The sequence below is a fragment of the Tyto alba genome, unplaced genomic scaffold, assembly GCF_018691265.1.
Source record: "Tyto alba isolate M040663 unplaced genomic scaffold, T.alba_DEE_v4.0 Super-Scaffold_17, whole genome shotgun sequence".
NCBI lineage: Eukaryota > Metazoa > Chordata > Aves > Strigiformes > Tytonidae > Tyto > Tyto alba.
In genome coordinates, this window is record NW_024881279.1 from 23,026,573 (window position 1) to 23,044,782 (window position 18,210).

Sequence of the window (18,210 nt, forward strand, 5' to 3'; positions counted from 1 at the left end):
AGCACACGCAGTGCTTGATCTTCCTAAACTGTAGAGATAGAATAAGAGGTAGAACAACTTCATTTTAGTCTTTACGCAGATAAGAGCAAAGACCTGGAGAGAAATAATGGAAGGAATTTGCTTTAGTAAAATCTTAATTTTCTGGACTTTCACATACTTGCTATTTGAAGCAACTCCATCCAGAAGCTCTCCATTGGATTAATGCTTGTTACGGTTTCTCTCTGCATTGTGCTTCAAAGAAGCTCAGTAATCCTTGTGCTCTCTGGTGCCACACATTGCGTTCTGTGACCTCTGATGAAAAAAAGCTCCCATCTGAAGAAGCAGAGCTTCAGAGACATGGACCTAAGTGAAAGTGCATCTCCTGATACACCTGTGTCCTCTTTTCGGTTTTGAACTGTAGGAGGGTGCTGCAAAGAATAAAAAGGTGTGACAGTATGAGTGCCATGGACTGTTCTTGTAGAGGTGTGGGTTTTTTATAATACATTAACAGTAGGTTGTTTGTTCTTTCTTCAAGTTGGGTCATGGTAAAATAAATTCCTTATTTTCTTTCTGAAGACTTGTAGCATCCTGATTTTTGGTTGTTTTGTACTCTAATCTACTGTGGCATTCTTAGAGATCTTATTTTCAAGATGTTTGGTTATGCAGTGTGTATGTAATCCACTGAAAGCCTGTGGTTCCTCTTAGGTAGAAGAGATGTTTTATGAACAGTTTCTCAAATGTTCAGTTTGAAACATGAATTTATACACTAGTCTGTGCCACCTTTAGGATGGTGATTTTTTTTTTTTTTTTTTAAGTGATGATGCACTGGGTCAGCCTCTGAAAATTAGTATTTTGTCTTGCTTTGCCATACGTAACTGGCATAAACTGGGGACTAAAAGTCCTTGTGCTTCTGGGTTAGGTCAGTGCTGTTACTGGCCCTCAAAGTTTACTCTTAGTTCTTTGCTTAAAAGCGTAGAAGTATTTTCAAACTTTTTTTCCCCCCAGATAGTCACTGAGTACTGTACTGAGCCATAGCCATATGCTGATTCAGGAAAGCAATTACAGCCCATTTGGACTCAGTTTCCTACTAAATGCTAGAAGTTTGGAGAAAAGAGTTCAAGTGGGATATTTGCTTATAAATATTCAAAAGTTATTTGAGTTCTTCTCTTCCTGCATCTGTTGTGCATGCTGGTCATATCTGGGTGTTAGTCTCCATAGGGATCCAGTACGTTTCCTCCATAAGCTTTAGATCACTCATAGCAGAAAGTAATTCTACTCTTCTCTTACAACCAAATAGGTGAGAGTGTCTGCAAAGTAACCTGTTTTCAAAGGTCAGAAGCCCTATAGTAGATGAGACTTAAAATATTTGGCTTAGAATGCTATAAATCAAGAATAGGAATATTGTTCACCTTCTTCAGCGTGAATAAATTTTGATCTTACCTTGATGTTTCTCAGGGATATGTGGGGGTTTTATTTGCTCCTTATCTTTCCGCAGTGGACAATACCATTTCCATGTTCCTCCTTACTGTGTTTCAGTAATGGTCTTAGCTCTTTGAGGTGTATCTTTCAGATTCTTAGAGGCAAGCAATTGTCAGACTTGAGGAGATAATAATTTTTCTCTCTGATAAGGCATGAAAGGAAGAGCCAGAAATTAAAGAATAATTGTCTGCTGTTAGCCTTGGTATTTTTCTGTAAAATAATGAAATAAACCTCATAAATTTTTCCATATTTGATAGCATGAAGCAAAGAATTTAGTTTGAAGCTTTCCTTACAGAGATCATGATTTCTGCTTCTGGATCATTTACGAAGTTGCTGCCTTCATAGTTGTATGGGTAAATATTGTAAACACTACAGTCTCAAATAAAATAAATTCCTTAAGAGTGACTTAGGGTTTTAATACTTGCATAAGCAACCAAAAGCAATCTGAATTCTTTTTTTCTCTTCAGTCTCTAGCTTGGATGGTTCCTTGAAATACAGGACTGTCATAACGGATGTCCAAAGCTCTGAATTTGGATCCTTGCTCCTTTGACTCTTGCTGGGGCACTTGGTAGATGACACCAATTTTTTCATGTTCGTTCAGCACCATTTACTGTCATTACAATCCAGTTGAGTGTGATGGTATGTATGTGTGCCCTCATGTTTCATTTCACAGGGTGTGAGCAGGTGACTGCTGGTCTCTAGGGGAGATGTGCTGAGTCTGCCATTTGTGTGTGTGTCCATTTAAAAGCTAAACAAAGCCAGGCAAACTATTCAGCTTGTGGCTGAAGTTTTCCCTTAGCTAATCACAGTAATATTGGCAAGTGTGATACAGCTAGGAAAGCATTTGTTTTAGGTGCATAAATGTAGTTGAATACTTGCTGGTGCTGTGACCCTGGAAAAGTTGTTGCAGGATTGTTGCAGGAAGAGGTAGTGAGGGAAGGAAGGCTGGCAATGAAAAAGGCATCAGACACCCAAGTAATACGCTGTGCTTTTGCTATCATGACAAATCTTTCTGGGTGTGTATTGCTAGTTTTTAATCTATATTAAGGGTGAAAAAAAAAAAAAAAAAGTCCCTGACTTGGTCATTTTAAAAAACCCCTCAAAAATGAAGTGAAAAGATTCTATTGAACTGTAATATACAGTGCCTCCCATTTAATCCTAGACAAGCACCAAAACAGATTTATGTCCAGAGTAATGTAAATGTTTATAAACTACTTCTTAATCTCATCCTTGTCCTTTATAATTTGGATGAAAGTTAGCATTGTGTTTTAAATATTCCTTTCAAATGCAAGACTATACATTTTCTTACAGTCAAGTTAGAAAGGAGACCTTGATTGCCATGGGTGTTTTGTTTTGTTTATTATTGAAAAAAACCACACAAACTACATCCCCCCCCCCCCCCCCAAAAAAAAAAAAAAAACAAACCAAAACCATAATTAAAAAAAACAAAACAAAACAAACAAACAAAACAAAAACCAAACCAAACCAAAAACCACAAAATAATAAATAAACCAAACTAGAACAAACCCCGACAATTTGCTGGAGTTAGTAGATTTAGTTGTTACTCTGTCTTGTTTAATAAAAATACCTGCATTACTGTCAGTTATTGTTGTATAATACTGCACTAACTAGAACCAGTTCATATACTGAAGGAAGACAGGGTACTGTGACTTTTCTATAGGATGCAGAATTTTTTTTCTAAATATTCCAGTATAGATGCGTAGTAGACATTCAATCTTTACAGACTGGGAAAATCTAGAAAAAGAATGGCTTGTGCTATGGGGATCATCCCTGGCTTGACATGTGCCTCACAACAGTTACAGTTACTGGGTTGCAGTTGTCCCAGGGTTAGAGCAGTTTCTTGATCAATAATTGTTTTGTCTGACTCTTTCCTAATGCAGTTCTTACCTAGCAGTCCCTATGGTTGTTGGTCAGGTTTTGGGTTTGGATTTTTTTTTTTCCTGGGCTGGTCTTCTACTTTTGCTCTTAACTCATAATGAGTAAACAGAATCTTTCTCTTCCTCCAAGGCCAAATTAAGATGTCTGTACTTGCGTTTGATACGTTTTGCAAGCTGAAACATAGATAGTTTAAATGAACCTCTTTTTTAGGAATCTCTATTGCCACATGTTGAAAAGATCTAATTTAGCTTAATTTCTTATGCCCTATACTTTTTAAAAAAGCTAGGTTCCTTGAAAACACAAAACTTTTTGCCAGCACAAAACCTTGGGTCTGAGGAAGGTGCTTCTTTCTCCCCTCCTTTCTTACCTGTCTGTCTTGTTGCCTTTTGAATATGCTAGCTGAGCAGATGCTTCAGCCAGCAGGGATGCTATGGAATCAAAGATGAGATAAACTAGCAGTTACATGTCGATTGAAGCCTAGCTGTTAGTGCTAGGTAGAGAGTAAGAACTTCAGTCCATGGTTCATATGTGTAATAACTTTTAGTGCATACCAAGTAGTGTTTTGCCATGTTTGGCTATAGTATTTCACAAGTGTGGGTAATGTACTCACAATGTTTTTGATCAAAGTTTAATTTTTCCAAAGATACTTCAAAAACAAACAACAAAAACCCCCAACCAACTAAACAAAAAAAAACCACAACAAACACCCAAACAAACAACAACAAAAAAGAGAGTGAACACTCTGGACCAATCTAGACAAGTTCAGCATTAATGTCTGTTCAGTTCATAATTGTGTTAAATTTTTGCCTCTCTGCTAGAGGGCATATGAACACTTTCTTTTACTTAAATATAATTTGTCAGGCTTTGTGTTGAAGTATGATCCCTCTTACATTCTCCTCTGAGCTTTAGTTTGCTTTATTTAAAGCAATTCAGCCAATGAATTGCTGTTTAAATGATGACTGTGACAGAACTGGCATTTTTTTTACTGTGTTATTGCATTTGTCCTAATTATAGCTGCTTCTTTAAAGTACAAGGTAATCCAAGAGGCAGATATGTCTCCCAGGTGCTTATCTGCTGTGAGATGGGTGAAAAAGCCATTTGCTGCTGATGTACATCTGTAATGATGATGCAGGAGTAATTCATGATGCTTCCATATTAACTACATGTAATGTGTATGGGATCAAAGTACATTTGGTTGAGTGATCAGCATGATTTAATGCACTTATGTGATGAATGTGATCTCTGAAGGCCCTGGTTCCTGTAGGGAATCAGTAGTGTTGAGGATTGTACCTGGGAATTTGTCACCTTGTAGTAAGGCTAATGTTTCTTTGCTACTAGAGATTTAATAGGAAAAAAATTGTTGAAAAATTTAAAGGTTTGGTTTCTTTATAAAGATACTTGATTAGGAAACTAACAATTTGGACGTTCTGAATGAGTGGCACAGGGGGAAGGTGTGTGAGGTGGCTGAGGTGGTTTAGTGGACATTTACTGTCACCATCAGGCAGTAATCTTATGTTCCTGGCTGCACAGTTTTCTCTCCTCTTGCTAGTTGTAGTGGTGGCTAGAAAGACCCTTTACTGCTCAAATTCATCTTGCTGCGCTGGTAGAAAACTCTCTCTTTTCCCAAAGGTGAGTGCAGTGGAGTTGATGGGAGTGCCTGGGGAAGCCCAGGGGGAGGAGGAGCACCAAGTCAAGGCAAAATGTTAGATCGGCACAGAAGAGCTCAGGTTATTTCAAGGTAACTCAGTTTTCATACAGTGGGAGAAAAGAGATGCCTAGAGAAAGCCTGAAAAAATCAATCCGATTAAAAAAAGCAAAACAAACTTAGAGTTATGCTGTAGCAAAGTCTGTTGTGGTCAGGAATTTAAATAAGATGAAGACTGCGGAGGTAGTTACATGGATAACTTCTCTGGTATTACTCTTTCCTGTTTAAACTCATAAGTTAACAAAACTGTCACAAGGTTTAAACCAATCTTTAGTATTTTAAGTTAAAGTATGTTGGTATACTGTATCTGTCAAATATTAATATTTTTTCTTGCATTCTGAAAACAGAGAAAATGGGTGGATTGATTTGGTGTAGAGGAATTAGATTAAATTGCAGACTATTGAGGGAGATTGGGATTTTCCTAGAAACATCCGTAAACCTATGTAGAGCTGTTTTTTCATTGCTGAATTTGTTTATGGGGCTTCTAGGCTTTAGTAAAAGTGGAAGTTGCTGGCTAATGCTGTGAATTACCCGACTAGGTAACCTGTTATTGAAGTAACATGAGACTAAATTAAAATATAATGGGGAAATGCTTGAAAGAAATGTTAACGAGTATTGACTGGTTGAACATGGATTCAAGTTCGTGCTGAAGTACAGAAAAATAGTTTTCAGATTTTGAGGTATCTGAGCACACTGTAGTAAAAGCAGATGATCCCAGAAAGGGACCCTTGTCATAAAACTGTTACCAAAATAACAGAACTAATTGTAGCTGGAGAAGTACTTCTTAGCTTTTGAGTCTGAAAAAAGAAAATCTCGCTGCTACAGTTGCCATATTGGAAAGCAGAGAGAAATGTCATCGAGATTTCTGGCTTCTGTTCTGACAACTACATTGAAATATATGTAAATGTAAATACAGTATTAAGAGTTTGCAGTGTCAAGCAAGTGAAAAATTAGAAGCTGGAATTAAGGGTAATTTTCTCCAGTGGCATGTGTATGTTGTGATGGCCTTTTAGTTTTTTTCAGACATCCCCTTTCATGTGTGGATATTGCTCAAGTGGGTGAGTTCCTATTATATTTGGGAGTGGGGATTTGTGAAGAAAGGGATATTTTGAGGTTAAGACCATGGAATACAACCCAGGAGATTAAAATTTCTGCTTTTGCCAGAAAATATTTTAGCAGATGATCTGAACATGATTTTTCAGATAGCACTGAAAATGTAGTTTTTGGGTGTGATGGTTTGCTGTTGGGAAACTGATTTGTAGAAATAAAAAACTCTGCTGCTTTGGAAGTCTGTTGGGAACTGTGATGATGACACGTGAAATACTGTAAAATGCTAATTACTCAAAAAAAAAAAAAAACCAAAACACAAAAACAAAAAAACCCCTGAAAACAAACGACCAAAGCCTCAAGCTGCTTTTAATTTTATGCTAAATAAGTTTTATTTAGCATGTCCAAATACTAATTCAGAAGAACAAAAATAAAAGATGCAGCCAGTGAATTCTGTTTTAAGGATACAGTAAGTTTTCAGTGCACTAGGGCCAAAATCAGACTATAATTTTGATGTTCAGGGGTGAAGGTTACAAAGGCGTGTGCTTGACTTTACAGTGAGGGGACTGGTTGTGTTGGAATGACCAGTTGAAAAATGGAGAAGCATTCTAATTAATGTTTTTCAAAAATAGACTTTAAGCTATACCTACACTAAAATATCTTCTAAACGAGAACTTTCAAAGGACTGGACATGTTTTTCAGGGAGATCTAGTGAAACAAAAAATACTATTGAGGTAAGAGGGGAAGGTAAAGCTGGTACAAGGTTTAGTTACTTGTGGTCTAAATAGTTCAGCATTATGTAATGTAATTGTTTATTCTCGATCTGTGGTTGCTGTCAAGAGATGTTTTTCCCTTGTCTTTCCCCAGCAGGTTTTCTTTCCTAAGGGATTTGGAAATTGCCACCTTCTTCCTCTCCTTCCTCAGTGAACCAAATTTGTCTATTTTCACAAGCTTTTTGCCATCTTGAGGGCATGTTTCGGATGTGCCAGGATTTTAAATAGTAGTGCTGACATTAATTGCCTGTTTTGTCCGTTTGGGTCTGAAGTTAGGCTAAACATCAAGTTTTCTTTGCACAGTAATGAATGCTTGCTTTCTGCCACAGGTGTCAGCTTCTGGTGTCACTTTGAGCCAGCAGCACTGTTTACAGGAGAATTGTTTCACAGTGATTTGGAATATGGCAAAGGCTTACTCAAGGAGTTAAGATGAGCCTTTCTATTGTCAGATTGGCACCAAGTGCTTAAGCTACACTGAGTTTACCATCATCTGTTTGCTGGTACTGTCCATGGGGAAGACTATTTCTTCTTTACAAGTAGTCTGCTTGGGAAAGTTTGAAGTTTTTCTGTAGCTACATGGGATTTCCAGCCATACAATAGCAGTTAGTGGATTGAACTGCTGTACAGTGTAGTCTGAGGGAAGACCAGCTCTTCTAGAAAGAGCTAGACATACTGCAGAGACCTTTTGCAGTTACTCTGCACTATGTGGCCACAGCCCTTCTCTGAGATATCTGATGGGCCAATGGGCCAGGCACAGTTGCTCAGATGCATCCCCAAAATGCCAAATTTAGTTAATGCACATGATCCAGCTCTGATGTACCTGAGTAATAGACATGATTTCTCTGAAGCAGAGGTGGCATTATGTGCTCTGTGAAGATGCTTGAAGCTTTTGCCTGGATAGAGGTATGGCAGTGCTAATTACAGGGTTTGACTGCTGTGGAACGGCCTTTTGGTCCGGGTTAGTTTACTCAGAAATGCTGTTACTGGTCTGCAAATACATCAGTGTAAAGGGTAGAAGCATTAGGAAGGCTCAAGGCTAGCTCTGGCTGCACACATAAAATGATTGGGTGATGCCTCTGCCTTTTTTTTTTTTTTTTTTTTTCCCCTCTATGTTTTATTTGGAGGCATCCTTTGAGACAGTAACAGCTTAGACTGTTCTAAATGGTTTCTGGAGTGAAATTTTTTTCAAATATAACAGTGGTGATCAGTTCATCCACCATGTCATGTCAGAAAAGTGCTTTATTTATCTTACTGCGTGATCTGTTTCCAGCAAAAGCACTGAACTTTTTCTTTCTTTAATCTCAGGAAGGAGTTGGGGAAACTTAAAACTTTAGTTCTGTATGAAAGAATGGTGGTGCATTTTGTGGTGAGGAAGTTGCTGAAGTTGCTTACAGTTTGAGTCGTGTCGTTCCCCGCCCCCCCCCCCCCCGCAAAATCTGGCCGTTGCATGTGGTGGAGGAGTAGCCAACAGAAGACTTGGTCCTTGTCCGAAGATTTTTATATATTAACTAGAAGCTGGCATCTTACTGATGAGTGATTTTGAGTTATCATGACTTTGGGGTGGGGGGAGAAGTTTAAATATTTATCCATTGGATTTTGTCTTAGACTTTTGGGGCAGAAGACAAGCTCTGTTTGTGATATATTATATTGGTTTTGTTGTAGTACTCTGAGCTTTTTCACTTTGATAGATTTGTCACTAAAACCAACAGAAAACAACCAAGGAACTGAACCTCTGTGGCAGCGAGTATATAGAGTAAATTTCAGGGTTATCCTTTCAATCTGGGAATGTCATTAAATTGAAATCTGGTAAATACAGCGGAATACAGTCAGAAGGGACATTCTACTACCCTGGGTTTTCTATTTCTGTTTATAAGACAAGTCATCTGCTGAGGGAAGCTATCAAGCTGCAGCCTGTTCAGGCAAGCTGACCATGCTGTCCAAGAGGAGTTACTTGATTATGAAAATCATGGAGCAAGCCAGGGCAGTAGGTGGTGGTCTGAAGCACTGTGGTGGTTGCATAGATCCTGCTTCCCAGGGGATGGCACTTCCTTTAGAGAGCTTGATTTTTTTTTTTTTTTTTTTAATCAGCATGATAATAAAGAATGATATTAGCCTTCCAGAAATGTTGTTGGGTGACACTAGTGAAGGCTCAAAAACTTTGGGAGGTGCTATTGTAGAGCCTTTAAAGATACGTATTTGATGGAAAGGAAAAATCTTTCGGTTATGATATGGCTAGTTATAATACAAATTGCTTGCATACCTTGTTTTGCAGTAGTAAACAAGGGGACCATAAGGAGCACAAAAATTAGATCCGTAAACTCGGCGTATATGCCATTTAGTCAACTTGAAGGTTCAACTGAATGTAATGGTCAGCTGAGTTACAGTTTAGGCACATGGGCAATGTACAGAAGCAATCAGAGAGAGCTGGCATATAATTGTATTTTCTGCTGCTGGAGATGGGATAGGGAACTAGTTTAGTCTGAATGAGGATTGATCAGGCCTTTGGAAACATGACCGATATGTGTCACTATAATTTTGTCTGCTTTGATTTACATTCATATCTGTTTTTTGGGAATAACCCTTTCTGTTGAGTAGGGATTAAGTTTTCCTATCTCAGAGTCTGAGTATTGCACAGTGCAGAAAGACTGATTTAGGAAGAATCCAGTACAGTAAGGGGGACACAACCAATTTAGGTCATGATACTTTCTTGTTCAAAATAATTATTGGCATCTAAAGAGATTCATATTAGCATGTAGTTTCACAGATTATTTAAGCACTAATGGGTAATCTCATACATAATGTTACAGTAGTATGTGATAATCTGCTATGTAGTAATTATAAGGGGTATTGCCAAGTGATTTAGGTATCTTTCTGAGAATGTGCCAGACCATTATCAAAGCGTTCTTGGATTGGGATGGTAGGGTAAGATTCTAAGCAAATTTGTTGCAATATGGAAGTATATGGTGTTTTAAATGTCAGGATTGAGTATTCAAAAACTTTGACTGTTTCTGTTCAAAGTTTTATCTTTCTTTTGAATGATGCAAAAGATGAGGTTAAAAATATGGTAAAAGGGTATTTGCTACCAATGTATTCATAAAGGGCAGGTGTGTCAGGAGAGCACTTGTGTGATATGAAATTAATGTCAAAATGTGGGGTTTTTGAAAGGCAAAGTAGAATCAGTTATTCCTGAATGGGTTTATGTCATTATACAAATAATATTAGCAATGAAATGTGGACAGGTAAGGCAAAGTATTGTGTCTGAAGTAACTAGTGTTGGTTTTGTATTGGTTTTGTTTCGTTTTTATTTGGGTGGTTTTGGTTGTGTTTTTTTTGTTGTGTTGTTGTTTTTTTGTTTGTTTGTTTTTAGACATGGATATTCCAGATGCAAAATCTCTAGATTTCAGTGCAAGTCTTCTTTGTGCATCCTTGGATACAACTCCTGAAGGTCTCCCTTCACACATGGTCCTGGGTACTGCATTAGATGTGATCAGAGTCTGTAATTATTGTATGAATTCTTCAAAGGCTCATCAGACTCATATGGAAATTTAAGTATGGCATGCTTAACTTAATAAAGAGGGTTTTAAACTTTAACTGCTTTAATGAAGAAATTTGTTTTAAAGGCCAAATGGCTTACCCAAAAATCTCATTGGCATAGCTCTGTCTATACTCTGACTTAAACCAGTTATTTCCTTACACAGCAAATAAACCTTCCCTTCTTTAGCTTAGTGTGAATTACATTTTTTAACAACAACTTGAAGTTTGTAAAAGCACATGGATTTAAAAGATGACTCCACTAGAATGAATTGTTAGTATTTTTCCAATTCCTTAATACAAAGAGCACTACTTGATGTGTGGTTTCTGAGCAGTCAGCGTACAATAAAGCACATTTAAATATTTAAAATACATTCAAAAAGAATTGTAAATATATTATGTGCCTCATTCTGATGTTATGAATTAGATATCGTGATACAGAAACAGTAAAACTTGAAAATGTCTATTACATTTGATTTGCTTGGCTGTTGTTTACAAGAAAACAGAGCCAGCACAATCCACTCTCTAGATACACTGAAACAATTTCTGTTGCGTCCTTGCTGAAATCTCTTTTGTAAGACTGTCTGTTTTTCCATTTCTGTGCAGTCATGTAATCAGTGGGACCCAGCTGCTTTTTTTTTTTTTTTTTTTTTTTTTTTTTTTTGTAACTGGGGTTTGTTAGAGAACTGGTGAGACAAAACTGTGTTCAGTGCTTCTGTGCCCATGTCTGTCTGTCTGTCAGTGGCTGTGCTGGCAATGTTGTGCAGTTGTTGAAGCCTGACTTGGAGTGGAGAGGGTACAGGTCTGGCAAGGAGTGTCCTCTTGGTGTCTGTGCTATGCTCACCTGTTCCATTTGCTTCATCACCTGGCTGATAAGTTACTCGTTCAGGTCAACTAGAATTTTGCAAACCTTGCTTAGGCATTAAATGTGGGCAGCAGGTTAGAGCTGATTTCGTGTTTTCCCATGTTTGCCAGAAGATCACTGTGGGTCTTTGTGACTGTGCTGACAGCAATATACTGACTCTGAAAATGATGTAATATGAACCGAGTGTTTGGGAAAATATTTTGACTTCAGAGAGGAGTCAAGTGCACACTTTATTAGCTACGTGGGGAATTAGAAAATAACTTTCAGTTAACATATACAAAGCAGGAAGTTACAACGTACCAGAGAGCAGCCACCTGCTGTTTGGGAGATGACTGGTATCATCTCTGCTTCTGCCCCTGCCAGAATATACAGAAAATAAAGGATGGTAGTTTTCTGTGGATGCTGTGCTGCTTCTGAGTATCACTAGAAATAAATTTATAACATGGATTAAAAGGTCCTGAGAAATCTCTTTTCTTTAGGAAATCTTCCCTTGGCTTGTACTCTTAGCATGCCCAAACTGAATTCCTCTGATGTGCTGTTAAGGGAGCCATACCTGTGTCAATAATTTGGGTTAAGCCACCTGAGACCTTACAGAACAGGGTATGCTCAGTACTGCTTGTTGCCTTCTTGTCTTGTGGCAGCAGCTGTGTAATGTGCTACAATTAATACTTTTCTGGTAGTTACTGCTTGTTGGCACAAGAGTGTAGCAGTTGCTTTTGACAGTCTAGAACTCCTCAATTTCTCTGAATGGGGATTCCAGTAAAGAATGTAAAACAAAGTCCACTCTCTCTCCTTCCCTGAGCCCCCTTCACCTTGATTGAGGTGCTACTTGTATGTCATGCTGATTAAAGCAGGTTCTTGACATACCGTTAAAGAGACACACACATTTCGGGACCACAGTTCTCATTTCACTCATCTTTTGGGCTTTTAAAGCTATCTGCATTTTCATCAAAACCTGCCTTTGGTGGTCAAGTGAACCTTAGGGAAAGAGAGAATCCGTTTAAGCTTCTGGGACACGCAGATGATTCCATGTGAGCTGAAGGTGAGTTAGACTTTGTAATGAATGTGAGATCATAAATTGGACATGTTAGCAGCTGCATGGCCTCAAGTGTGTGTTAGAACATATGATGTGCTGGACTTGGCTGGGAAGCAACATAATTACCACTGAATCTGCAGGTTTTTGTAAGGATTATTGGACATTTATCTCTTACACTTAGATATGTTGATCTCTTTGGAACAATCTCCTTTCATTTTCAAAGCATATGCTGACACAAGTTGTCTGTGGTATAAGGGACTTAACTGCGGGCTCCATTTCTTTTTAAGGTATTTTAAATGGTGATAATGAGTTACTATCTAGAAACTACACTTAAGTATTTTCTTATTCCTTGATATGAACTTTATCCAGTGAAGGAAGATAGAGCAACTGATGCTTCAGTGAGAATGTTCCTCTTGAAATAGAAGGGAGGGGAAAGGTTGCTCGAGTATGGGTATGTGACTTATTCTCTTACTGCAGTGAACTTGAAACAACTTTGGCCCAAGTATGTTGGTTCTTTACGATTTGTTCATGGCTTTCAACTTCTGTGTTCAAATTGTGGAAATGTACAGACATGGTTTTCAGAAAATGTAATTTCTGATTCTTCTTGGCAAAATCACACCAGTGGTATAAAGTGATTGACTTGAACAAGTAACTTTTGGGTTTCCTAAAGATGCAAACATGATCATATTCCAGTTTTTCTGAGGTGATATCTATATCTTTGACTCTTCAAATAGAGGAAGATCATACAGAGTTTACCAGCTCATTTCAGGTTACCCTAAAACTCTAGCCTTGGTAGTTACATGGTAGGAATATCCTGATTAGTCTGAAAGTGAATAAGGAAGCTTATGCTTCAAATCAGTGTTGGTTTTAGGCGCATAGATGTGTATCTGATGAGCAAGCTTTTCCCTTGAAACGTGAGCTTCTTGTTCTAATACACCTCTATAATCAACTTCAGGCTAATTTAAATAGTTCAGTACTGTGGCACTAACTTGTGGAACATCTGACATTATCTGCCACTAAGTTGAGTCATGCTGTGTGTCATAGTAGCTTTAGGGAGAGAAAAAAAAGGCCATCTGCTCCAGACTCAAGTTATATAGTAGTTAGTTGTACTGGAGATTTAATCTCTGTTAAACTGTTGAATTGTTGACTTGTTTAAACTGGTGGAAATAACCCTTTTTAGATGCAGCCTGAATCTGTGTACCATAGAATTGGTGGTTTGTGGCCCAGTAGAAGGACTAATCTGCTTGCAGATCTTTGAACTCATACTTCTCTCTAATATAGGGATCTACAGTCTGTGTGTTGATGTGTTGGATGGGGAGGAGCTAGGCCATCTATTTCCAGTCAGGGGAGGCTATAGAATCCTAGAGTGGTTTCTGATTTGGAAGTGACCTTGGTCCAACCCTCCTGCCATGGGCAGGGACATCTTCCACTATGTCGGGTTGCTCAAAGGCCCATCCAGCCTCTCCTTGAACTTCCAGGGATGAGGCATCCACAATTTCTCTGTGCAACCTGTTCCCAGGGATGGTTAAGAGATCTTTTTTGAGTTGTTGGATAATGCTGTTGGCCTTGTCCCTCCCAGGGTTTGTGAACATGCTAGCACATGGCTTCATCAGAAATTGCTCAGCTAGCAATCTGCCCCACAAAGGCAGGCTGCATGTGTGTTTAGCTCCCTGTGTCTTGCAGTGGACTAGCTGTGGACACTGGAGGGAAAAGCAGTAAAATCACAGTACAGGTGATAGTCTCTCCTTTCTCTATCTTTCTATTCTCTTGTTCAGGAATGTCCTTTAATGGTGACTTTCAGGGCCACTGTTTTTAGTATTATTGTAAAGCCTGTACCTTCTATGAATCTATCTAATCTGTTTTTAAATTCACCTTTTTGGCCTTTGCATGGCAGCTCATGTTGTATGGAAGTACTTTCTTTTGGTTTGCTTATGAACATGCTCTTAATTTTAGTGGCAAGCTGTAACTGCATTGGGAACATCACCATCTTTATATGGTTAATGACCATAGACTGTTCTCAATAAAAAACCAGTCTGCAGTGGCTCCCATATTCTCTTTTCAGACTTCCCTGCAACAGTGATCAGTCCATGAAATGTTGATGTTACACAATCTCTGTGGTGATTTGTATTCCTGAAAATGTGCCATTGCCCTGCAAGAAGCACAGAATGCCAAACGCTGGGTTTTAGTTCAGGTAGTGTCAGATCAGTAGCATGCTAGTGGGACTGTAATAATGTGGGCAATTGTGGTCATTTGTGTGCAAAAAGGATGAATTTGAGGAAATGTGGACAGTGGCCTTGAGGATGCTTTCAATATTCTTTGGATGGGAGGAGACAAGAAGAGTTTTAGTCCAGCACCTGTGTGTAGATTGGATTGCTGTCCCTGTGTGTATGAGGTATCCTGAACACCTGAGTGTGTGACACGAGAGCAAAGGGTTATGAAGTGGACATGAAAACAACTCAATTAGAGATAAAAGGTAAATGAGCATTACAGCAAATTACAGCAGTAAGATTCTGGCATAGTCATCCTAAATCATAACAAAGGAAAAACTGAGCAATTATTTAGATGGTACTGTGAACCTGCAAAAGGGAAGTAAATGGATAGGTGCCGGCAGTGGTAATTCTTGTAGTCTGTCTCCATGTCATCCAGCCTAACAAATGTCTGCTCTGATATCTTCTGTGGCTGTTGATTAGTTTTGGCATGGGCAATATAAAAAAAAGTATGAAATTAACAGCGGGGGGATGGCACCTGGCTTGAACCATAACTGATGAGGTAAATAAAAGGCATCTTCATCTTATCCTCTGAAAGTCCTTGATGTGGTTATAGCACCTTTTTTGGAATGAAGTAGGAAACTGTATTGAGCTCTAAGTGTGCTTTTACTTAATGGAAGGAAGAGCCAGTGACAAGTGGTTGGGAAGTCCTCCAGGAAGCCACCAGCAGTAATCTATGAAAACAGATACTTTGAAGCAGGTAGGGCCCAGGACTTAGATCTATGGTGTGAATTCTCTTGCCTTCAGAAATCCTGTGTATGAATGCTTCAACAAGCAAACTTCAAAAATGAAGAGAGTAGTCAAGTGTGAGTTCTGCTTGTCTAGGTAACCTGTCTGACCTACTACCGTAGTGATTTGAAATGATTGAGATACCTAGTTTAGTTTCAGATAACCAGGTAATTGTGTTTTTTTCTTTTTGTATGTGTGCTTTTGTTTATTTGTTTTTTGTTGTTGTTGATTGACTTGTTTCGGGTTTTCTGTTTTGTTATTTTCTGTATGTGTGTTTTGACTGGATTTTTTATTTCCCACTTTTACCAGTGGTAGAGCTGTTTGCCAGGTTCTTCATGAGACCCTCTAAGCTGAGGGAAACTGCTGTTGTGCTGCTCCTTGTAAGCTAAATCTATGCTTTGTTTTCTTTCAGGCTTTGCTCAGGGGTCATTTTTCTAAATCTTGTAGATTTCTCTCAAGTACTTTTCCACTTTACTTACTGTGGTGTTCAGCTTTGATTGCAGCAGTCCTAGATGAGGCCTCAGTGTTGAGCTGTGAAGACTTAATTCCCTTTCTTTAGGCAATACTTTTATGTACACTGCAAGCTAGTGTAAGCCAGTGCTGCCACCAGAAATAGCTAGTGCAAACATCTATGTAGTTATTCTGTGAGCAGTCCTGGGGAAGCAGATCTATGTAAAAACTATCACTTTCTCTGTATTTGGTGTTAAATTGATGCCCCGGTGCAATTTTGCAATGACTCCCCTTCTGTCGCACCTGCCTCAGCTGCAGAGCCAACAGGACTTACATCCCCTTTTAAACAAACAAATTCAGCTTCTGTTAATGTGTGAGCTGTGATGTTTGAGGCTTGCTGTTTATAGCCTCACTATTTAACAACAGTGGCTAGAAGTGTTATGGCCTCAACAGTTTGGAGGTGGAAGGGGGTATGTGGTTGGTAGCTTCTTTGAGTACATGGAGTCAGGAATCTGTGGCCGTACATTTCTCTGCTTTGATTGCTCTGCAGTGCACTACACAGTCTTTGAAAACCAGATGATGTGTGGTGTGGACAGATCTAGTTGCAATTTTTCACTTTGTCGCAGAGTGGGTAATTTATTATAAATTAGTTTTCATAACTTCTTGACAATGCCCAAATGATGCAGAGGTAGGATGTTGGAACCAGGGAGGTAGTGTGCTTGGATCTGACCAAGTATCTTAAGCAGCTCATCTCAACCTTTGTAGCCTGTGCTCAATTTCAGTTGCCCAAATAAACTTCTGCAACCCACTGTAGGTGTCTGCCTTGATGACAAGAAAGTCTCTTCATCATTTTCGGTAACACTGAATTTGAATACTGTAAGCTAACACTTACTAGCACTGCAGCAGTGATATAGGGTAATAGTGTGCCCAGCGTGTACTGACCTAAATTGTTTTCAGGGTGGAGAAATTTGGTAAGTATTGATTTCTTACATTAATGAGAAACAAATTGAATGCTCTCAAATTGAGGAAATATATTAAAGACCATGTTCAAAACTTTCCAAGTATGATTTTGGTAATAATTACAAGCTGGGTTGTGGGAGACATGGTGTAAATCAATCTTGCAGAAGTATACACGTACTAAATAGCAAATCTTCCGAGGTATAAGATGGGCTATTTTCAGAGGTTTATATGTAATTTGACTCTGTTTAACAGCTAAGGAATTGAGAAGTTACTGATTCATCACTGGTGAAGGTAGCTAATCTATAAACCAGTAAACAGTTGCTTTTTGTAGCATGTGAAATTGATTTTTTTTTTGGGGGGGTGAAGGCGGGGGTGAGGGTGTGTACTATTAGTCAGTGCATTTCTTTACACTATTTGCATTTGTATATGCACATACAAGCCTTGCCTACGCTGCAGAGGGCAACTATGCAGTGTTGTTTGCATATGTAGAATAGCCTGTGCTGAACTAGATGAAGTAAAACTATGTGGCTGTACCATAATTTCATATTTGCCATATAAATATGTGGGACAAATACATTCTTATGGTGCTGTTCCATACTGGCCTTAGGCATTATTCTTGCAGCAAAGAAACTTTTTAAAAAAGAGACTGTTACAAAAGTTCCTTGAGTTCCAGCACTTGCGCTGTGTAATGTCAGTGTAGAAGGGGCATTGATTTCAAGTATATGTCAAATATTTGAAGTTTTATTTCATAATTTTTGTTCCTGTAGCTGTGCAGTTTTGAATGTTAAATTATTGGGAATTTAAGCTAACAACTTCTTAAAATTTTTTCCTACTCTTAAAACAGAAAAGGTATATTAGATCTAAGTCCAGTTCATTCTGGGTGGGAAAGGGGTATTGACTTTATATTTTAAATTGGACAATTCATTATAGGCAGAAAATATTAAATCAAGCCTGTGGAATAATACCTGTTTCTTAAACTTCTGTTTTTGGGCTTGACCCCTGGACTTATCGTTATTTCCCCCAAGGATTTTTTTTTTTTTGGCTGGTCTTTTGTTTTTATTCTTCAAAGTATGATTTGGGAATTTGGGACAGGTAATGGAGCTGTCAGTTGAAAAATAGTTTTCTTACTGCTGTATTATAGTTAATTAAATGTTCAGGTCTTGGGCAAATGTTAAGAGTTACTTATAAGTAGCTGATTTTTTGGCATGTTTGCAAATGGTTTTTAACTAATAGTGCATGTGGCTGAAATCTAAAATAGTGTCTTTGCATTTCTTTTGTGTGACTTTCCTACTAACCTGACTGATGAACGAACGTACGCTGAAGGAATTGGTAAATTGTCCACTGCCGATGGTAAAGCCTTCGCAGATCCTGAGGTTCTCCGAAGACTGACATCCTCTGTTAGCTGTGCACTGGATGAAGCTGCTGCTGCATTGACGCGGATGAGAGCAGAGAACAATCACAATGCAGGACAAGTGGACAAGTATGTATTG

At 38.5% G+C, this 18,210-nt stretch overlaps 1 protein-coding gene across 15 annotated transcripts in view; it reads left to right on the forward strand.

The window, feature by feature from the left end:
* Window positions 1-18,210, forward strand: part of LOC104359402 (ankyrin repeat and KH domain-containing protein 1) — a 118,973-nt gene that overhangs the window by 25,092 nt on the left and 75,671 nt on the right. For all 15 annotated transcript variants that reach the window (XM_042790090.1, XM_032988477.2, XM_042790079.1 and 12 more), the window contains exon 3: window positions 18,044-18,200. In XM_042790090.1, the coding sequence (XP_042646024.1) occupies window positions 18,044-18,200 (157 nt within the window). The remainder of the gene's footprint in view (window positions 1-18,043; window positions 18,201-18,210) is intronic.